The 21028-nt window shown below is 56.1% G+C and overlaps 3 protein-coding genes across 5 annotated transcripts; 2 read left to right on the top strand and 1 right to left on the bottom strand.

The window, feature by feature from the left end:
• The first annotated feature begins 490 nt into the window (after positions 1-490).
• PLTP (phospholipid transfer protein) lies at positions 491-11843 on the top strand. 2 transcript variants are annotated; one of them, XM_065922096.1, is made up of 16 exons: positions 491-706; positions 1932-2042; positions 2176-2275; positions 2931-3059; positions 3339-3494; positions 4491-4554; positions 4659-4722; positions 5804-5895; positions 7057-7233; positions 7307-7366; positions 8993-9157; positions 9253-9320; positions 10678-10720; positions 10826-10889; positions 10978-11054; positions 11527-11843. In XM_065922096.1, the coding sequence occupies exons 2-16, from the start codon at positions 1943-1945 to the stop codon at positions 11656-11658; spliced, it is 1491 nt and encodes a 496-aa protein (XP_065778168.1). In that variant the 5' UTR covers positions 491-706; positions 1932-1942; the 3' UTR covers positions 11659-11843. The 2 variants fall into 2 exon arrangements, with proteins under 2 accessions (XP_065778168.1, XP_065778167.1); XM_065922095.1 differs by lacking the exon at positions 491-706 and adding an exon at positions 1150-1307.
• CTSA (cathepsin A) lies at positions 11777-18421 on the bottom strand. The gene is made up of 15 exons (XM_065922097.1): positions 18305-18421; positions 17908-18098; positions 17447-17558; positions 17131-17181; positions 16951-17037; positions 16565-16720; positions 16037-16128; positions 15562-15646; positions 14675-14766; positions 14514-14592; positions 14282-14421; positions 13536-13611; positions 12747-12836; positions 12469-12573; positions 11777-12223 (listed from the first exon to the last, which is right to left on the bottom strand). Exons 2-15 carry the CDS (start codon positions 18096-18098, stop codon positions 12140-12142), a joined length of 1440 nt encoding a protein of 479 aa, XP_065778169.1. The 5' UTR covers positions 18305-18421; the 3' UTR covers positions 11777-12139.
• Positions 18422-18469: 48 nt separating this feature from the next.
• On the top strand, positions 18470-20927 carry NEURL2 (neuralized E3 ubiquitin protein ligase 2). 2 transcript variants are annotated; one of them, XM_065922100.1, is made up of 3 exons: positions 18470-19505; positions 20236-20420; positions 20687-20927. In XM_065922100.1, the coding sequence occupies exons 1-2, from the start codon at positions 18764-18766 to the stop codon at positions 20397-20399; spliced, it is 906 nt and encodes a 301-aa protein (XP_065778172.1). In that variant the 5' UTR covers positions 18470-18763; the 3' UTR covers positions 20400-20420; positions 20687-20927. The 2 variants fall into 2 exon arrangements, with proteins under 2 accessions (XP_065778172.1, XP_065778173.1); XM_065922101.1 differs by lacking the exon at positions 20236-20420 and having other exon boundaries at positions 18471-19505.
• The last annotated feature ends 101 nt before the right edge of the window (positions 20928-21028 follow it).

Below are 21028 nucleotides of genomic sequence, written 5' to 3'. Positions count from 1 at the left end.
CTGTCTGACTCACTTCACTCAGTATGACACTCTCTAGATTCATCCATGTTGCTGCAAGTCTAGAATTTTAACCCTGATCTGTTAGACACAGGGTCTGGACACAATTACTGGGCTGTAGGTACATACCTCCAACCTCTCTCCTTGCCATGAACAGTTTATGGGCTCCCAGAGCAGTCAAGAATTGTCTTTACCTCTAGTTTCCTGCTAAAGAGGGTTCATAATAATGCCAACCTCACAGGTTGTCAGAAGATTAAACAAGTTAATCTAGATCCAGGGTGAAAGACCATTCTGGTTTCCCTGGGACTGTGGGGTGGGGGGTGGGGGGTCCCAGGCAGGGAAACTTGGAGTTTCAAAATCTGGGAAAGTTCTGGGGAAATTAGGAGGAGTTGGTCATCATGTCTGGACTAGTGTTTTGTGCTTAAATACATGTTCAATGGACATGAACCATCATTATTTCTCTTTCCCACTTTCACACATTTGACAACAAAACGGTTGCATGCCCTGAGCCTGTCCTGGGAGCTGGGGACATCTGTAGGCAGTACACGTGCAGAGAACCTAGCTTCAGAGGCTCACCAGAAATCCACAGCCCTTGGGGAAATGCCAGCCTCCCTGAGGGTGATTCCAGCAGCTTGTGTGTGTCCTCCTGGACTGGCAGTGTTTGCTTGAACCCCAGTCGGAGAGGTCTCTGGGCCCTGAAGAGCCACAGGTTGGTGACACAGAGACAGTTGGGGGTGGGGTGGCGGCGGGGGCTCCCCACAGTGAAGCCTGGCAAGGAGAGGTCTTGAGATGATGCTCGGTGGAAGGAGAGGGAAGTACGCGCCTTGGGCATTGACTTTGAGGCTTGCCGGGACCCAAGAGGTGTTTCCTATTATCACACACATTTTACTGGATGAGGACATTGAGGCTCAGGCAGCCAAGGGAAGGGACTTGCCTAGGATCGCACAGGAAGAGATGGGCAGGGGGACGGAACCGAGGTCCCAGCAAAGCAGGGGCTGCTGGCGCTGGGCGGACTGACTTCTGCACTTCCCTCCCTCTTGCCCCGCTTGGGTCCCCCACTTGTCTCGACAAGGCCAGGCTTGTCACGGGGCTCCGTACAGCCCTCTCCACCCTCCCGGTTGCCAGCGTCCCGCCCCATCCCCTCCCAATCCCCGAGGGAGGAGGGGAGAGTGGGAGAGAGGAGGGGGGCTCGGGAAGGCTCGCCTTTATAAAGGCGGCTGGACCAGCGCTGCCCGCCAGACCCCGCCGCCCGGATCCCCTGCGCTGCCCGCCGCCCCACGTGACCGCGCCGACCACCAGCTCCACCGCGAGTGAGTTGGGGGCGCGCCCCCATCCGCCCTCAGACCCTCGCCTAGCCGCCTGATTTACTGAACCCGGGCTGGGGAAGAGGTCCTCCGAAGGAGAGCGCTGAGATCGGGGTGGGGGGCATTAGGCAGAAGCCGGACGACAGGGATTTAGGACCTGGAGGAGCCGGGAACCCCGGGAGCCGGAGGTCGGGTCTGCCGCTTGCTCCCTCGGCTCCTCCGACTCGCGGCCTAGGAGACCGCAAGCCACCCCGCAGGAATGCGCGTGCAGCCGTTCCCACGGTAACGTGCAAGCCGCACCTGCCCTCCGCCGAGGGAAAGGGGAGGTTCAGTGGGGGCTGGGGGCCTGATCCCCGGGAGATCCAGACCCGGCACGCGGCGGCTGCACGAGGGAACCGAGAAGGTGCCCTTGCTCTCCCCCGCTGCCCCCAACCCTCCGAGCGTCAGAGAGCACGTCGCCTAAGCCTCAGTTTTCGCATCTGTCAAATGGAGGCAGTGTTACTGGTTGCAAGTTCCCCGAAGAGCAATCTCAAGCTTAACGGGCCGGGCCATCCCCCCCCTCTGGTTGGCCATCCGAGGAGTGGGTTTTAGCGGCCTGGATGACTCCTGCGATCCCCACCCCATCCCCAGGCCCGCTCGCCATGGCCCTCTTCGGGGCTCTGATCCTAGCGCTGCTGGCCGGCGCTCACGCCGAGCTCCCCGGCTGCAAGATCCGCATCACCTCCAAGGCTCTGGAGCTGGGTAAGGCGCGGGGGTGCGGGGTGGGGGGAGGAGGGGAGGTGTGTGTGCGTGTGTGTGTGTGTGTGTGTGTGTGTGTGTGTGTGTCCGCGTGTGCGTGTGCGTGCAGGAGCTAAGGACCTCACTGCGGCTTCAGTGAAGCAGGAGGGGCTGCGCTTTCTGGAACAAGAGCTGGAGACCGTGACCATCCCGGACCTGCGGGGCCGAGAGGGCCACTTCTTCTACAACATCTCTGAGTAAGTGGGGGTCAAGGGGGCGGGGCCTGGGCAGGGGCGGAGGCTTAGGAAATACCTATGGAGTCTCTGGAGACTCGAGGGCTGAGTGGGTTGGGGGCGTGGCCCGATCTCCGAGGCAGGACTTAAGAAACAGGATGAGGCCGGAAAAGATAAAGGCCTAGCCCGCCTACGGAGGCGGGACCAAGTCAATGGGCGTGGCCTAGAAGTAGGCGGGACCAAGAAAAGCGAAGCCAAACCTGTGGAATTGAGGCTGGCCCTAGAGGCGGAGTCAAGAAACTTGGCCATGGATGTGAGTAGGGTATAGGGTACCCGGGTGGAGCTAATAGGAGAGGTCAGAGGAACAGGAGATAAAGGCCCATGGTCTGGGATAGTGGGGACAGGGTCTAGCGATCCCAGGGAGGGGAGGGAAGTGCACCAGGACTTCTCTTAGATAGGGCGAAGTGCACTTATTGGGAGTAGCTAGTCTCTGAACCACTCAAGTCCGAGTTTTAGCCACCCAGGTCCAGGTTGGGCACGTGACGGGCAATGGGAGAACTCATTCCACTCACCCCAGCTTCCCCCGACCTGGAACAGAAGAGGAGCAAATGAATTCACTACGGTTGGATGGGATGCCCTTTTCTTGGTCCCGAATCTGACCCTGAGCCCTCCCACACAGGGTGAAGGTCACAGAGCTGCAGCTGACATTCTCTGAGCTCAATTTCCAGCCAGACCAGGAGCTGGCGCTACAAATCAACAATGCCTCCTGGGGGCTGCGCTTCCGGAGACAGCTCCTCTACTGGTTCTTGTGAGGACCTGGCGCCCCTGCGGGATTGGAGAGTGGACTGGGAAGCCTGGGGGCACTGTGGAACTGTGGGCAATCCCTTAGCCTTTCTGAGCCTCAGTTTCTTCATCTGTACAAAAGCGGCAATCATACCCATTTCACAGTCTGTTGAACTGTCAGAAGTACATAAGCCTTATTAAGAGCGGTCATGGTGGTGGGGAGGGTGGGTTGAGGAGGAGGGCAGTAAAGACTTGGTTAAGCTCCAAGCTGGAGTGACCATTAACGCTCCCACCCCCGCCACAGCTATGATGGGGGCTATATCAATGCCTCCGCCGAGGGCGTATCCATCCACACGGCTCTGCAACTCTCCCGGGATCCCACTGGCCGGATCAAAGTGTCCAATGTCTCCTGCCAGGCCTCTGTCTCCAGAATGCACGCAGCCTTTGGGGGAACCTTCAAGTAAGCCCTGTCCCCAATCCTAGTGCCCCCCGTTTCAGCCCCACAGCCCATTTGCCTAGTGCAATGCACAGTGCACCAGCTTGGGAATCAGATCAACTGGGTCCAGATCTCAGCCCCACCACTTCCTGGCTATGAACTTGAGCAAGTTGCTGAAGCTTTCTAAGATGTGGATGGTAATAGGACCTATTCTATGAGATGTGAGGACGGTTCATCTTAATCTATGTAAAAATATTTGTAACAGTACCTCACGTATAATACGGGCTCACCACTTAGGTAAGAACCACTGTGAGGACCTAGTGTATACAGTGGGCATGTGCTGGGTTCTCAACAATCAGGAGCTCTTACTACTAATAACAGAAATAATAACATAGTTCCACGGTTGGGGTTGAGAAGGGGAATTTGTGCTGGTTCTGAGAGAAGGTGGGGGAGAGAAAATGGTGGATTTATTATCTGGTGTTGGTACCCAGTTTTTTTAATTCATTCAACAAATGAAGTGTAGGCCAGGCCCTGAAGATTCAGAAAGGACACAGAGCCTGGCTGGAGTGATGAAACATTTGTCATCGGGGCCTTGAGAGAGGGACCAAGAAAGTATTCTGGGAGGAGGATTTCAGAGAAGAACAATCTAGGAGGACTGCCTGGAAGAGGAAGCATCTGTGCCCAGACAGGAAAATACAGGGTGGGAGCATTGAGGGTCTAAGGGAAGACAGGAGTAAGGATATGGAGCTGAGGATGCTCAGAGGTTTGAAGAACTCTGGGTCCATTCATTTGATTGGTGGGGGGATGGGGTGAGAGAAGAGGTCTTGAGAAGAAGTCTGGAGAAGGAATTTGAGCCCATATCTTTAATGAAAACTCCACTAAAGAGGTGGTAAATTAAGTTGAAGTAGAGGTATTCTGCCCACCCCCACCCCCCCATTCTCTGATCACTGTGATTTCTCCCAGAACTGGGTTGGGGTGAGGGCAGAGTCTGGACTCACTTGGCCTCTCCTCTCCTCACAGGAAGGTGTATGAATTCCTCTCCACGTTCATCACCTCAGGGATGCGCTTCCTCCTCAACCAGCAGGTGCGGGCAGTGGCAGATGGAGGGGGCATGTTGGGGGGACTACGGGGGTGGGGGTGGGCGTGCCCTCTCTTGCCAAGATCTTGACTCTGGCCACCACCTCCCAGATCTGCCCCGTGCTCTACCACGCAGGGACTGTGCTTCTCAACTCGCTGCTGGACACCGTGCCTGGTGAGCTGGTGCAGATGGGTGGGGAGCTCTGGGCCCCGCCCTGGCACTGGGGTGGGGAGCAGGCTCGGTGGGCAGCTGTCTAGTAGCACGTGAGGAGGCCCCTTCCCCGCCCTGTGACAGAACAGCCCTGGGTTCAAAGGTGGCTTCTGCCACTGACTTCCTGTGGTCAGTACTCACTTCTCTCCCTCCTCGGTTCCCTTGCTTGGCTGACGACACTTCCTCAGGGCTTGCTGGGAGGGTTGACTGAGGGCATGGTTGTCATGATCTTTAATACGTGTCTGCTGTGGGGGCCTCATTTATATTCAACACTGGCACTTAATAGGAGCTCAATTAACATAACTTCCCTTTCCCTAAGCGATGAGATCATCATGTCACATGCATGGGGCACAGGATGGGAAGGAGAGGGTAGGGGAACCAAACCAATGAGAGAAGGGAATCCTTTGCCATCTTAGAGTATTTCTTAAATTTCTTTTTATTTATTTATGTGGCTGTGCTGGGTCTTAATTGTGGGATGCAGGATCTTTAGTTGCAGCATGCAAACTCTTAATTGCGGCATGTGGGATCTTAGTTCCCTGACCAGGGATCGAACCCGGGCCCCTGCACTGGGAGCACAGAGTCTTAGCCACTGGACCACCAGGGAAGTCTCTCCCTTGCCATATTATTTAGTGACTTGATGAAACCTATGTAGTGGTAGCAACAAACAACAACAACAATAATAATCGGCAGGGGGGGGGGGGCGGGTGTCTGTGGTGGTCCAGTGGTTAGAACCCAGAGCTTTCACTGCCATGGCCCCAGGTTCAATTCCTGGTTGGGGAACTAAAATGCAGCAAGCTGAGCAGTGCGGCCAAAAACGAACCAATAGAACAACAAAGACCACAATAATAATAGCTAACACTGTTGACCACTGCACGCCAGGCACTAAATACTTCCCACTTATAGTCAAACTGATTTGAGCTTCATAAGCACCCTATGAGGGAAGTATTCTAATCCCCCTTCTATGAGGAAGCAGCTGAGGCCCAGAGAGCCTCAGCACCCAGCCCAGCACCACACAGCTTTGCATGACTCCAGCCCCTCCCCACAGTGCGCAGTGCTGTGGACGAGCTGGTTGGCATCGACTACTCCCTCCTGAAGGATCCCGTGGCCTCCACCAGCAACCTGGACATGGAATTCCGGGTGAGTTGCCCGGCTGGTGTGTGTAACTGAACCCCCTCCTTCTCCCCTAAAGCACAGCTCTGATGTGGCCACTCTGCTGGTGGAGATGCTATGGCCTCAGGCTCAACTCCTGGGTCTGACACGCGAGCCTTGTTAATCTTGTCTGGTCCCACCTTTCCAACGTCAACCTTTGCAGCTGTGTGTGTGCTAAGTCGCTTCTGTCGTGTCCAAGTCTTTGCGACCCTGTGGACTGTAGCCCTCCAGGCTTCTCTGTCTATGGGATTCTCCAGGCAAGAATAATGGAGTGGGTTGCCATGCCCTCCTCCAGGGGATCTTCCCGACCCAGGGATTGAACCCATGTCTCTTACATCTCTTGCATTGCAGACGAGTTCTTTACCACAAGCGCCACCTGGGAAACTGCTACTCTTTCCCAGGGATGCCCTTCGCTTCCTATCTCAGGGCCTTTGCTCATGTACTGTCTTCCCCCATTTCTCCCAGAAGAAACTGAACATTCAGCTTTAACACACACAATCTCACTCCCTCCTCTCACAACCCTGGAAATCAGGTCCTGATGTTTTATTCATTTTAGGGATGTGGAGACTTGCTCAGGGAGGCCATGTCCCTTGTCCAAGGCCACTCAACTAGGCTGTGGCCATGGCCATTGCTTTTCCTAATGGAGTGTTGCAGAGTTTCAGAGCAGAGAGTCCAGTTAGAATGCCTGAAGGTCGGCTCTCGGCTCTGCCACTTACTAGCTCTGTGATCTTAAGCTAGTGGCTTAACGTTTCTGTGCCCGTTTCCTCAAATGGAAATGGAAATAATACAGTAAGAAAAGATAATCTCATGAGATGTCATGTGGATTAAAGAAGTTGGTCCAGGTAAGCAGCACAGAAGTACTCCATACATGTAGGCAGTAGTTGCCATCATTATTACCATCTAGTGTTCAAGGCCCACTCAAGGTCCACCTCCCCCTTGAACCCTTTCTTGGGTCCCTCCTTCAGTCGGATGGGACTGCACCCTTGGAGCACTCCAGCTATCCTCCCTTCCATGCTTTTTAAGAAAAGTACCTGTTGAGTCCCCTCAAGGTCAACAACAAGGTCCAGTCCTCCACCATGCCCTCAGGGCTGGAAACATCTGGGTGCTAGACCAGCCTGCCTGGCCCTGACCCTGATCCTCCAACCCCAGGGGGCCTTCTATCCCCTGACTGAGGCCAACTGGAGTCTGCCCAACCGGGCGGTGGAGCCCCAGCTGCAGGAGGAAGAGCGGATGGTGTACGTGGCCTTCTCCGAGTTCTTCTTCGACTCTGCCTTGGAGAGCTACTTCCGGGCAGGAGCTCTGAAGCTCTCGCTGGTGGGGGACAAGGTAAGCTGGGATCTGTTTGTGGGGTGGGGGCCTGTGATGGGGCTTCTGCCTTACCCCCGATTCCCCTGCGCAGGTGCCTCATGACCTGGATATGGTGTTGAGGGCCTCCTACTTCGGGAGCATCGTCCTGATGGTGAGTGTGGGTGGGAGGTGGGAGCCTGGCCAGGCGGGTGGGCACACCAAGTGTACACCCACGAGGCAACTGGCGAAGTGAGCAGGGCCCCCAGTGGCGGCCACCGAGTAGACAGAAGGCCCGGCCTCCTGCCGGTGGCCACAGCCACGTGGCCAGAGTCTATGAAGGTTCCCAGTTCTCCAAGGAAGGTCTCCTCTTGCTTTGTTTCTTTCATGAAACCAGGATGAAGGTGGGCTGAGAACCCAAGGTCGTGTAGGGGGTTTAACAGCAACCGAAATACTAATCTGGGCCTCCCTGCTGGCTCAGATGGTAATCTGCCTGCAATGTGGGAGACCCGGGTATTATCCTTTTTGCTTCTTTTCCCTTATTTAATGGAGAGTTAAAATTTTTAAAGAAATACTTCAGTTCAGTTCAGTTGCTCAGTCGTGTCCCACTCTTTGCGACCGCATGGACTGCAGAATACCAGGCCTCCCTGTCCATCACTAACTCCCAGAGTCCACCCAAACCCATGTCCATTACTTCAGTGATCATTAAAGGACTTGTCCTTGGTTCTAGCTTATAAAATGATGGAGCTGGGGTTTGAACCTGGGTATGAATCTCGGTGATTCAAGTTTACCCTACTTCTCTATACTACGCCACCTCCCAGAGTTGTCATGAGAATTGAATGTGTTAATACTTAAAACTACAACACCAGCTGCTATGAATGCTATCCTTGTCGTCATCACTGGCATCATCGCCGTGGCCAAGCACTGTTAAGAGCATGAACTCTGTTGCCATGATTGGCTGGGTCTCAGTCCCAGTTCTTCAACTGAGTCACACAACCTGGGCAGGCTACTTAACCTCCCTGTGCTTCAATTTTCCCATCTTAAAAGTAGGTATAAGTTAATACCTGCTTCACAGTTACTGTGAGGTTTAAATGAGAGAACACATGTCAAGTGTTTGGTGAAAAGTAAGCAGTTGGTCACTACACTGCCTGCAGAAGAAATAGCTCCATAAGTTTCAAGAAAAGAGTTACGGCAGGGGGCTGAGTTTTGTTTATTTATTAATTTTGTCAAGTCATGTGGCTTGTGGGATCTTAGTTCCCTGAGCAGGGATTGTACCCAGGCCCACGGCCTGGTGAAAGCATGGAGTCCTAACCACTGCTGGTGCTGGTGGTGTAATCGCTAAGTTGTGTCCGATTCTTTGCGACCCCATGGACTGCAGCCCACTAGGCTCCTCTGTCCATGGGATTCTCCAGGCAAGAATATTGGAGTGGGTTGCCATTTCCTTCCCCAGGGGATCTTCCCGACCCAGGGATCGAACCTGCGCCTCCTGCTTGGAGGCAGATCCTAACCACTGGACCACCAGGGAATTCCCTGGGGTATTTAATGCAAAGAGACTGCTCTGGAGGAGTCTGGATTGGGTCCTGAATATTGAGAATGTGGGAAAACAGAAAGAGAAGGAAGGAGGCATTCCTGGAATGAGACATTCCCTTGTCTGAGCAAAGGCTGGACAGTCCTGGAGGGTTCCGGAAGCCATGCTGTCTTCCCATTTGTATCTGTGTGCTCCCAGAGGGTAGAAACTACCCACTCCTCCCCAGGGACTCATCAGGGAGGACTTGACCGGCCCTCCCTGCTGTGTCCCCAGAGCCCGGCGGTGATCGACTCTCCGCTGAAGCTGGAGCTTCGGGTCACGGAGCCCCCTCGCTGCACCATCAAGCCCTCGGGTACCACCGTCTCTGTCACTGCCAGTGTCACCATCGCCCTGGTGCCACCCAACCAGCCCGAGGTCCAGCTGTCCAGCATGATCATGGTGTGGACACCAGGGCAGGGGATGCAGAGGGCCAGGGAGGGGGGCCGCTAACCCCTTTCAGGCAGTAACACCACCTTCCCCGCTTTCCCGCCCAGGATGCCCGACTCAGCGCCAAGATGGCCCTCTGGGGGAAGGCGCTGCGCACCCAGCTGGACCTGCGCAGGTGGGCAGGTGTCTGAGGGTCTTGGGTGAGCCCGTAACCTCTCTGAGTATCAGTGTCTTCAGGATAGGCATACCTGCCCAGTGATGCTGGGGAGCTAAAGTTCAGTCATAGCTATCAGCCACCTGAGAGCCAGGGTCTTGTTAACGCATGAAGTGTTTCATTACAGTGTAATTTCTCTGCATCCTCAACCACACAGAAGCAGGCAGAGCAGGTATGATGAGAGATGATCCAGCTGGCCCAGCAAGGTTAAATGACACACCCACTGTCACACAGCAAAGCACGTAAGAACATAGATTTTGGCACAACTTAGCTTTGTGACCTTAAAACAAGTCCTTTTATCTTTCTGAGCTTCATTTTCTTCATGTATTAAATATAGAAAACAGTGGCATCTACTGTCTAAGGCTGTGCTGTTCCGTATGGCAGGCGCTAGCCACTGGTGGCTGTATACATTTAATTATAATGAAACAGTTCCTCACTCGCTCACTTCTATAACCACGGTAGCTAGTAGCTACTGTGTGGCTGGTGTAGAACACTTTACAGAAAGTTCTATTGGACCAGCGTTGTTCTAGGGGCTCCAGTGAGATACCGCAGGGTAGTGCTTAAGAGCCTAGATTCTAGAGGCAGGTTCTGGAATTTGTCAGGTGTGTGACCTTACGCAAATCACTCAGTCTCTCTGGGCCTCACGTGCTGCCTCTATAAATGCAAAGTTTAATAGTGCCTATTCCTTAGGGTTGTTATGAGGATTAAGTCATATGGTATTTAAAAATAGTTCAGTATTTAGCTTTTTAACATGCCTGGTATCTGGCAGGAAGCAAGCACTGACAGTTTTGCTAAATAAAAGTAAACAACACACGGAAGTGAAAGTGAAGTTGCTCAGTCGTGTCCGACTCTTTGCAACCCCATGGACTGTAGCCCACCAGGCTCCTCGGTCCATGGGATTTTCCAGGCATGAATACTGGAGTGGGTTGCCACTTCCTTCTCCAGGGGATCTTCCCAACCCAGGGATTAAACCCAGGTCTCCCGCATTGTAGGCAGACACTTTACCGTCTGAGCTACCAGGGAAGCCCCAACACATGGAAAGCCATCAGCAAAAGTCTGGCTATAGGAGGTGCTCTACAAATAAAAAGTAGCAGACTTGAGATTCAAAACAAAACAAAAAGGTAGCAGACTTGGAGAAAGGAGACCCGAAGAGGGAGCAACGACTCACCCAAGGATGCACACCTGGAAAGTTCTAGAAGCCCCTGGAAAGGTGTGTGGGTGGAACATCCAAGACGGAAGCTCAAGGGCTTTGGGTAGGTAGGCCTGGATAGCCAGGGGAAGGGCCCCTGCCCACGGGACCCTTCTTTCTCCCCCATAGGTTCCGAATCTACTCAAACCAATCTGCACTGGAGTCACTGGCAGTGAGTTGGGAAGGGGGGTGCGGGCACAAGGCTGGGGTCTGGGGATGGCAGTGAAGGCCAGCCCATCCCTCCTCACTGCCCTGACTTCCTGTCTCCCCGTCCCAGCTGATACCACTGCAGACCCCTCTGAAGACCCTGCTGCAGATTGCAGTGATGCCCATGCTCAATGGTAGGGTCGGGGGCTGTGAGGAGGGTGGGGGAGAGGTTAGGGGAGGAGCTGGGTGGGTTCGGACTGAGCTGACTGTTCCCGCCCGCAGAGCGGACCTGGCGTGGAGTGCAGATCCCGCTCCCCGAGGGAATTGACTTTGTGCGTGAGGTGGTGACAAACCACGCGGTGAGTAGGGGCACCATGGGGAAGGAGGGCAGAGCCTTCCCCTCCCTCTATAGCTCTCCTCTGCCCTCCATGACCTCATCCCAGTTTCTCCCTTATCAACGGCATCTTTTTTTAAATTAATTAATTATTTTTTTCAATGGTCTCTTCTCATCTCAACCTTACATCAGATTCCTCCAGCCCTTTGCACAGGCTGCATCCTCACCTTGGAACACTGTTCCCTGATTCCATCCCCAATGCCTACTAATCTTTCAGGTCTTAACTAAGAGCTTGCCTCCTCCAGGAAGTCCTCCTGGACCTCCACAGGCTGTGCGCCTGCAGCCTCTATTTCAGTACCCATCACAGAGAGTTGTAAGAACCGCTTTGGTGCTCTGCCTCTCCCACTAGATTGAGGCCAGGGATTCTTGTCTGTGTCTCTAAACTCTATTCTCAGGAATGGAATAGAGACTCCTTTCTCTGCCCGCCCCCCACACAGGGCTTCCTCACTATTGGGGCTGACCTCCACTTTGCCAAAGGGCTGCGAGAGGTGATTGAGAAGAACCGGCCTGCTGACACCAGGGACCCCCGAACATCCAGTGCCCCGCCACCCTCCACGGCAGCGGTCTGAGCCCTCAGCCCCTACCCTGGGAGCTGCATTCAGGACTCCACCACCTCTCATCCCCTCCCTCACCCCATCACAGCCTCTAGTGTCCTCTATAACCCCCAGTGCCACAGAGAAGACGGGGTTTTAAGCTGTACCAAATTTAATTCCATAATCACAGTCAATCCATCAATTATAGTCCGTCCACTCTCCCCGTGGGGCTGTTCTGAGCTTTGATTGTGGGATGCGATCAGTGCAATGAGGGCAATTCTTTCAGCAGGGAGGGGGTTAGGCCCCACCCCAGTGAGTTATAAAGTGCAAGCTCCCCCCAGACTAAGTGAGGTGCTGGGGCCAGGTCTGGGATGTACAGGGCAATGGAAGGGGTGGGAGCCATTCTGGAAGCAGGGATCTGCCCCACAGGGGCATTCTGCATAAACAGGGCCCTCTCTTCTGGCAGGAGAGGCTGGGAAGGGTTAGATCAGGCAGTGGGGGCGGGTCCCCGTGGTTCTCAGTATGGCTGCTTATTCAGGAAGCGGGAGAACATGGTCAGGGCAGCCTGGGGCTTGTCGGTGGGGACCATGTGTCCGGCGCCCTGCAGGGCAAAGCTTTGTGAGATTTCCCTCCCTGGACGACCCCTGCCCCTAGGTGCTTTCTTCATCCTACGGGATCCCTGTAGCCCGTGACCTTCCTCCTCTGATCCCTCCCTTCATCCCATCCCTGCCCAGAACTTGCCCTTCCAGGGGCCACGTGGTAACCCAGCATAAAAGGTCAGAAGAAAAGGACAAGCAGGTCCTGCTGCACCCTCACCCTGCCCCCTGGTCCTCATCAAGCTCCTACCTTGATGGTAAGGAAGGCGATGTGGGAGAACTCCTTCACGAAGCCAGCAATCTGCTCCCCGCTCTCCCCGTAGTCCACCAACCAGGGCCGGCGCTGGACTTCCATCTGCCCCGCCAGGAAAGACTTAGCGGCCTGCAGCTGCCCCCTTGCCCCTGCTCGCAGCCACTGGCCAGGCCTCAGAGGCCGGGAACGCCTCCAGGTTTGCTCTCTCTGTCTGTCCCAGCCAGTCTGCCGTCCCCCGCACCCACTCGACCCTGGGGCTGGGACCCCTGCCTCACCTTCTGGTTGAGGGAATCCACAAACCACTCGTCTCCCATGAAATTGCAGGCCATGTCCACATCGCCGTTGTACAGCAGAATCCGGTATTTCTGAAGCAGCACAAGGGGGAAAATGAGGGATTTGGAATAAGCCCAGATGCCAGCCCTCCCCTGGTTCAAGCCCTACCCACTGAGAAATTCAAAGAATCCAGCTAAATTGTATAAACCAGGAAACCCTTGTGCTTTCTGACCACTTCCTACACGGCAAGAGCCCTACTGAATGCTTTACCTATGAAGCATTTTACCAGGATACCATTAGCAACCCCATTTTACAGATGGGAAAATCAAGCCTCAGATACGTGAGAAACTTGCCAGGGTCACCTGGCTAGTGCTCCCAGAGCCCACACTCTACCCACTGTGCTCTACAGAACTTGGTCCTGTCCTGGCTCAGTCAGGATCTCCTAGGTAACCTACTGTATCTTCTAGGTGACCTTGGACAAGGTCCTCTCCCAGAACAGACCTCTGTTTGCCCTTCTGTAACAAGATCTGACTAGCTCTTCTCACCTTAAAGGCTCCTTGACTGATGGAGACCCCTCAGACTCGTCCCACAGAGCAGCATCAGGTGGGGACAGAGCCAGTTTCAAATCCTGACCCTGCTGACCACAGGCTCTTGGGCAAGTAACGTCACTTTTTTGGGGAGTTTCAGCTTCCCCTGCCCCGAGCAGCGCCCTAAGGAAGCCCCCGCCTTGCCACGCTGCTCCAGCTTCCTGAGGCTGCTGATGGACCCAGCTGTGGCTGCCGCCCACTCACCTGTGCAGTGAGCAGCTTCAGGTACTGGGAAGACATGCTTTGGTAGAGACGTTGGTACTGGATATTCACCAAGAAGCTGCAGGGCCACATGGGCAAGAAGGCCAGGTCCAGGGTGGGGAAGAAAAAGTGACCACAGATCAGACCTCATCCCCTACCCGCTCCTGTTCCCAAGCTCCAGCCCAAGAGAGACAGACGGCTGAGATCCAGCCCCTCCTTGGGCATGTAACCTCTCTGGGACTCACCTAGATGAGGGGAGGTGGGGCTGGAATCCAGAGGACCCCAACTCACCCCCATTTAGAAACATACAGGGACGCTTTGTTACCATGGCTGGGGTGCCTCTGGCATTAAGGCGTAAGGGCTCGTGCTCACCAATCAGAAGGGACCTGACTGGCCCCTGCTGTGGTCACCTTCTTACTTGTAGGTTCACAAGAGACAGCTGCGGGCAGCTGGGGTGGTACTGAAGTCAGGGAGGGGCAGGAGATGGGAGTGTCTACTGAAGATCAGTGTAAGCAACTGACATTTTAACAACCAGTGTGGCTGTTTAAGAGTTAAGTGGCTGAATATCAGTCAATCCGGGGGTCAGGGACCTTGAAACTCCCTCTTGGAACAATTCACGGTCACAACCCGAACACCCATGGTGTCCTCAATGAGAAACCCTAGGCACAGGATGCCTGGGGACCTCTCTGATGCCCACAAGCCCCAATAGTCCGCAACCTCTCGGGCCACGAGCGCCCACAGAAACCCACTTGCACAAGTCCCAGCGGGGCAGCTGCTCGGGGATGTGGAGTGCCTTCCGCACTTGAGGGTCGTTGAGGTAGTTGGAGGGGGCTGTGGCATTGGTGCAGGGGGGGTCCAGGCGCACCTTCTCCCCAGAACGCAGCAGCATCTGGGAGGGGGGCATAGAGGGTCAGGATCTTGGCTTCCCTGCTCTGCCGTCCCTCCCCGTCCCTGCTGGGAGGAAGCCCGGCCCTTGCACACCTGATGCCACACCCGCTTGAGTGGCAGGCGGGTGAAGATGTTGCCCAGATCCTGGACCATGACAGTGTCCTGCTCATACCTGCAAGTGCAGTGGGGGGAATGGGTGCCTGGGCCCCCAGATGGGGCTGGGATTGGCACGCGGGACACCTGGCAGGGCCTACCTTACTTGGCTGGGCACCCCCCCAGCACATGGAGCGTAGAGGTTGTAGATGTTGAGGCCGGAGCTGGACACGATGTGGGACACTTCCTGAAGCTGCAATGACACCCCCAAGCCGCCATGCTTTACAGAATCCTGGCCTCCCACCACTTCCCCAACAGCGCCCCAAGACTTTTTTTTCTTTCTTTGGCCCTATCATGCGACACATGAGACCTTAAATTCCCTGATGGACCAGGGATCAAACCCGCATGCCCTGTCTTGGGAGTAAGGAGTCTTAACCACTGGACCACCAGGGAAGCACCACATCCCAGGATTTACTGCTCTTCTACTTGGCCTGGTCATTATCCTTCCCCCATGCCAGGGAAACTGAGCCTCAGGGGAAGGAATCTGCTAGTCCTGGGTCCAAATCCTTGTGCCTCTACTTCCTAGCACTGTGACTTCCACATGCTTGGCCTCAGTTTCCTTATCTGGAAAATGTGGATAATACGATCTCCCTCGAGAGGGACTCTAGGAGGAGGAACAATCTGCGTCACCATTGCTGAGCACAGCCATGGCACATCAGACGCTGACGAGGGAGACGCCCTTTCCCCTCATAGGGAGGTCACAGGCAGTGGTGTGGGACCGCACCCGCACTCCAAAGCATCCGCCTGCCAATGCAGGAGAAATGGGTTAATCCCTTAGTTGGAAAGATCTCCCGGAGAAGGAAATGGCACCCCACCCCAGTATTCTTGCCTGGAGAATCCCATGGACAGAGGAGCCTGGTGGGCTACTGTCCACGGGGTCACAAAGAGTCGGACACAACTGACTAAACACCAACAAGCAGGATATAAAGCAAAGGGGGCTGGGGACGGGGGCTGTCGGGGGTGACACAGGGCGGGGGCAGAACCGCACATTGGTCACGCATTCTGGCTGCTTGTTGTCATGGAAGTTACACTTGTTTTGAGAGCAGCAGTGCTTCTGCAGGGAAGACCAGAGCCTGTAAGAGACGAATGATAATTGCTTAGGCCCATGGTGGGCCAAAGAAGGCAAGTACCCTACCTTCTCAACCTCCCGTCAGGGCCTGGACCCAAGGGACCTGTTTCCTGGGGACAAAAACATTAAAAGACATGGTATGTAGCTCCCAAACCTGGCTGCCCTGGGGCCATCCTGCCAGCCCTCCTTCATTCCTTTACATTCTGATCGTTACATGAAAGATCCTTTCATCTTTCCACACCAAAACCCTTCTGGCAACCCCAGCCCCATCCACCCCCCCGCCCCCCAACTTCTGCTCATAAACCAGGGCAGGACCTGAGATAGCGAGTGCCTGGAGGACAGACCTGAGTGACCCCCCATGCCCCAGGGATTGCCCAGGGGTCCTCGCCCATACCTGTTCCCCAGAAGGCCATGGTAGTAGGCGAAATAGACCAGGGAGTTGTCATTCTGCTCATAGGAAGAGAGTCCATTGCCCACTGCCAGCCCCTGTGAAACACCCAGGGCATTCAGCTCATCTGGACGTGAGGCAGAAGAGCCTCCTTTGACCTCCACCCAAACCTTCAGCAGTCTGGAAGCTGAAATCCAGGGTGGTTTGTGGGAGTGGTTGGGCGGGGGAGGCCACTCAGTGTAAAGAATGGAGCTGGTAGCTTGATGAGTGAGCTTCCGGTCAGGGGAGGCACGCAGCCCAGAGGGGCCAGAGAGTGGCAAGGGGTTTCATGAAGAAAGAGCTGGATGGAGGAGTTGACTCTCTGCTCGTAGAGCAGGGGAGTTAGGACCTGGGATATCACATGCCTGGAGGACAGACCTGAGGTCCCGAGACCTGCCACAGGGGATTGCCCAAGAGGTGGATGGAGGAGTGGACCTGTTTGACCTTGCTAATCACAAGGCTAGGCCTCCCTCCCCTCCTGCAGCCTCCTTGCACCTGAAGGTTCATGCTGGGGTCCTGCATGACCAGCACTGCCAGGGTTGGGATGTAGATGCCGGCATAGCTCTCGCCCGTCAGGAAAAGCTCATTGCCCTTGTATTCCGGGAACAGGCAGAAGAAATCTTTAAGGGCTTCAAAATTGCTCTGGGCGACCTGGAGATGGCAGGATAGAGAGAATCAGAAAGTGGTGGTGCTTGAGCTACAAACAATCTCAGAGATAATAACACCCACCCACCCTGTTTGTGCAAGAGCCTGTGACTTGTCACAGGCCACACCACAAAGCTGGCAACAGAGCCACAAATGGACTCCAAGACCATGCTCTTTTTCTCCTTGCATCATGCCAACCAGGGAGACTGGGACACATGGGCAGACACGGGACTCACCTCCGTGTCATTGGTGGCATAAGACTTGTCATCGGAGTAGGAGAAGCCCACTCCAGCTGGGGACTCGAGGTATAACATGTTGGCAATCTAGAGGGGAAGTGGAAATGGTCTGAGGGGGGCTGTTCCCTTCCGCATCCAACTGCCCAGACACCCGCCCAGGACCCCAAAGGGCAGTAATACCAGGTTCCAGGAGTAGGGGTTGTACTCCAGGGTGACACCATCTGGCTGGATCTGTGGAGGAGAGAGACGGCTAAATTCCAAGAGTCGGCTGGGTGGGGGAAGGTCACCCTGCTGGGTATTGCACAACCAGGCAAAACCCCCGAGAGATATGAAACTGTCAAGTCAGAGGTATGGATGAAGACACTGAGGCTCAGGAAAGGGACACGTTTTTTGGAAGACCACAAGGTCCTTTTCTCCCTCTTCCCGGGCCTTTTCCTTTGGGAGCTGTCCCCTCCCTGCCCCTGACCAGGGGGTGACCCCACTGCTCTCCACTCACCAGGAAAGGGCCGTGCTCTGTCAGGAGGCCGTCAAGGGAGCTACAGCCTGGCCCTCCATTGAGCCACAGAACCACAGGTCTGCTCTTGGGATCCTTCTGGGACTCCACAAACCTGGGGGCGAGTCAGGCTACGGTGGGTGCTGGTGCGGGGGACTGTGTGCGGCTCAGTCTTCCAGCCTTCCCTACTCCTGGATTTCCTCAGGGATCTTTTTTTTTTTTTTTCCTTCTTCTTAATCTCAGTTTGACGGCAGAGCATGCGAGCTCTTAGTCCCCCAACCAGGGATGGAAACCTGGTCCCCTGCAGCTGGAAGCACTGAAGCCTTAACCACCAGACCCCCAGTGAAGTCCGATGCCTCAGGGGTCTTACGGACATTCCCCCCCCCCCCCATCATCTCCCCCCATGGTGGGCACTGCAGTGCAGTGTCCCTCCCAACCCCGTCCTGGGAGACAGGGCTGCAGACCAGTAGTGGAGGCGCTTGGAGCCGGAGCCTTTGAGGTAGCCGGAGTACTGGCGGAAAGAAGGCTGCTTGGCCAGCCCGGGCAGGAAGCGGATCTCGTCCTGGTCCGGGGCCGCGTCGCCCCCGGGCGCGCAGGCGAGTAGCAGTAGCTGCAGCAGGAGGAAGACCAGCGGCCACAGCGCGGCTCGGAACATCTGCGGCAGGAAGCGGGTGCCGGCTGTTGCCTCGCCCGCTCGCTGCTCGGCCGCCCCTGGCGGGGAGCTGGCGGCGCGCCCTCCAGGGAAGCCCCTGCCCTGCCCCAGCTCCCACCCGCCGTGCCTCCTCCGTCGCGTCCCGCCCGGGGCGCTCCCGGCTCGCTTCCAGCCTCCCGGATCCCTTCCAGCCCCGGGATCCCTCTCACCTCCGCTCCCTCGCGTCCTTGCTCTCCTGGAGGTGCCGGCCCGGCGACGGGAAGTCATGTGTACTGCGAGTCACGTGTGCCCCGGCGTCACGTGAAGGGCCGCCTCCTGCCCACCTCTGGCCTCTAGGGACCTGGGGAGGCGGGGTGGGGGGCAGGACCAGGGCGGCGGAGGTTCTACCCGGGCGAAGGTCAGCGGGTTCGGCAGGTCGCATTCCGGGCGCCGGCGGTCAGATGACCCGAGCGTGGACGGCCGCGACCCCCGAGCATCCCGAGACCCGCTTCGAGGCGGGATGGCTGAGCCAGCGGCGCTAGGACCCCTGGGCAGAGCCTCGGGGAAGGGAGTCGGTGGGCGGGGGGCAATACCTTACATGGTGCACCCGCCCCCCTCCCGTGGTCACCATCTGAGTCCGCTGCCCAAAATAGCCCCCGGCGCCCGCCGGTCTGCCCCATGTCCGGGAGATGGCTGCTGTCTCCGACCCCGTGGGGCTGGGTGCGCCGCGGGGACCGGCGCTCCCCGAGCCCCCTCCCACCCGCTTCCACCCAGTGCACGGTGCCAACATCCGCGTGGACCTCTCCGGGACGCGGGCCACACGCGTGGAGAGCTTCGCCCATGGCGTGTGCTTCAGTCGTGAGCCGCTGGCCCCCGGCCAGGTGTTCCTGGTTGAGATCGAGGAGAAAGAGCTGGGCTGGTGCGGGCACCTGCGCCTCGGCCTGACCGCGCTGGACCCCGCCAGTCTGGCCGCCGTGCCCGAGTTTTCGCTACCCGACCTGGTCAGCCTCGGGCACACCTGGGTCTTCGCCATCACGCGCCATCACAACCGCGTGCCCCGGGAGGGCCGCCCGGAGGCAGAGGCCCTGGCCCCCAGTCGTCCCCCAGCCCTCCTGGTGGAACCGTATCTCTGCATCGAGCAGTTTCGCATTCCCCGCGACCGCCTGGTCGGCCGCAGCCGGCCGGGTTTATACAGCCACCTCTTGGATCAGCTCTATGAGCTGAATGTGCTGCCTCCGACCGCGCGCCGCAGCCGCCTGGGCGTTCTCTTCTGCCCGCGCCCGGACGGCACGGCTGACATGCATATCGTCATCAACGGCGAGGACATGGGCCCCAGCGCCCGGGGGCTGCCAGCCGCCCAGCCCCTCTATGCGGTGGTGGACGTCTTCGCCTCCACCAAGAGCGTGCGCTTGGTCCAGCTGGAGTATGGCTGTAGGTATCCCACCCCCTGGGCAGCGACCCCTCCTGTCCCTCAGGGGGAACAGGAACCTGCTAGGACTTCTGAACCAGCTGGCAAGGCCTTGGTCTGTCCAGCGTTGCTTTAGAAGTTGGGGAACCTGGGACTCCCTGGTGGACCGGTGGCTAGGACTCTGTGAGCCCAATGCAGGGGCCTGGCGTTCCAGCCCTGGTCAGGGAACTAGATCCCACATGCCACAACTAGGAGTTTGCATGCTGCAACTAAGAGCTGGCACAGCCAAATAAATACATAAATATTAAAAAAGAAAAAAAAAGGTGGAGGGGGGAATCTGACTTCAGATCTGCCTGTGGCCTTGGACAAGTCAGTTCCCCTGGCTTTGGGCCTTGATTTATCCACCTTGGCTGTGATCGATTAGGAGGTCCTCTAAATCCCCTTTCTGGCTTTGCCAATATTTTCTGTATTAACCTAAGGCATGAATTCAAAACCAATTTTAGATTTTGGTCCTTGAGAATTATGTCTGTTAGACAAATACTCATCGATTTGAGTGTACAGAGTTTAAAGGCATCACCTCTAAACCCCAGGTGAGAGCTTCTGAATCCTGAGGTCTGGTTCATGATAGCATCATTAAGCCCTTTATTTATACATCTGAGCATGCGTGCGGGCTCAGTCACTCAGTCGCCTCTGACTCTTTGCGACCCTATGGACCACAGCCCACCAGGCTTCTCTGTCCATGGGATTTTCCAGGCAAGAATACTGGAGTGGGTTGCCATGCCCTCCTCCAGGGGATCTTCCTGACCCAGAGATCGAACCCACAGATGCTGCAGCTCCTGCGTTGGCAAGTGAATTCTTTACCACTGAACTGCCTGGGAAGCCATACATCTGAATTCACATTTTATGAATTCAGTTGACGAGAACCCTCTCTGTGCCAGGTCTGTGCTGGAGGCTGGGGTTGCGCAGGTTTATCAGATACTACCCCTGCCCTCAGAAGCTGCTAAGGGAGGGGAAGGGAGCAGGGTGATGCTATCAAGGAGACAGAGCTGTTGGGAAAGTGCTGCGCAAGAGGTGCTTATCTCAATCATGTAAATGGCCCCGAGCCAGTCTGGGCCTGACAGTGAAGGGACCAAGACCTAGATCTGGGTCTCGGCACCCCCACCCCCCACCGTCGCTTTTGCCTTAGACAGCCTTCTCTCCACAGTGCCGTCCCTGCAGACCCTGTGCCGCCTGGTGATCCAGAGGAGCGTGGTGCACCGGTTGGCCATTGATGGGCTCCATCTGCCCAAAGGACTTAAGGATTTCTGCAAGTATGAGTGAAGGCCTGCACTGCCCTGGAGCAGGGCCACGCGAGTGCATCCTGGCCCCAGAGGCGTGCCTGCCCTGAAGCTGGCCACGCTGCTGCCAGCCAGGATGGAAATAAACACAGCCTATGTTGCCACCGATCCTTGGAGGGTCTCCTTGCCCCTGAAGTCTGTGAGGGGCATTTCTTTTAGAATCACTGGGGGTCAGCAGGGCAGGTGAGAGAAAGGAAGCGTTTCTTTTT

This window comes from Muntiacus reevesi, chromosome 2 (assembly GCF_963930625.1).
Source record: "Muntiacus reevesi chromosome 2, mMunRee1.1, whole genome shotgun sequence".
NCBI classification, from domain to species: Eukaryota; Metazoa; Chordata; class Mammalia; order Artiodactyla; family Cervidae; genus Muntiacus; species Muntiacus reevesi.
Note: the sequence above shows the minus strand (reverse complement) of the source record. Positions and strands in the feature narration are given on the sequence as shown.

Coding starts and splice junctions, on each gene's coding strand:
- PLTP (XM_065922096.1), top strand. CDS start 1,943: ATGGCCCTCTTCGGGGCTCTGATCCTAGCGCTGCTGGCCGGCGCTCAC. Junction 3,060..3,338: donor CAGCTCCTCTACTGGTTCTT/GTGAGGACCTGG, acceptor CCCCCGCCACAG/CTATGATGGGGGCTATATCA. Junction 4,723..5,803: donor GCTGCTGGACACCGTGCCTG/GTGAGCTGGTGC, acceptor CCCTCCCCACAG/TGCGCAGTGCTGTGGACGAG.
- CTSA (XM_065922097.1), bottom strand. CDS start 18,098: ATGTTCCGAGCCGCGCTGTGGCCGCTGGTCTTCCTCCTGCTGCAGCTA. Junction 17,182..17,446: donor CAGAGCACGGCCCTTTCCTG/GTGAGTGGAGAG, acceptor TCTCCTCCACAG/ATCCAGCCAGATGGTGTCAC. Junction 17,038..17,130: donor ACCCCTACTCCTGGAACCTG/GTATTACTGCCC, acceptor CTTCCCCTCTAG/ATTGCCAACATGTTATACCT.
- NEURL2 (XM_065922100.1), top strand. CDS start 18,764: ATGGCTGCTGTCTCCGACCCCGTGGGGCTGGGTGCGCCGCGGGGACCG. Junction 19,506..20,235: donor GGTCCAGCTGGAGTATGGCT/GTAGGTATCCCA, acceptor GGGATTTTCCAG/GCAAGAATACTGGAGTGGGT.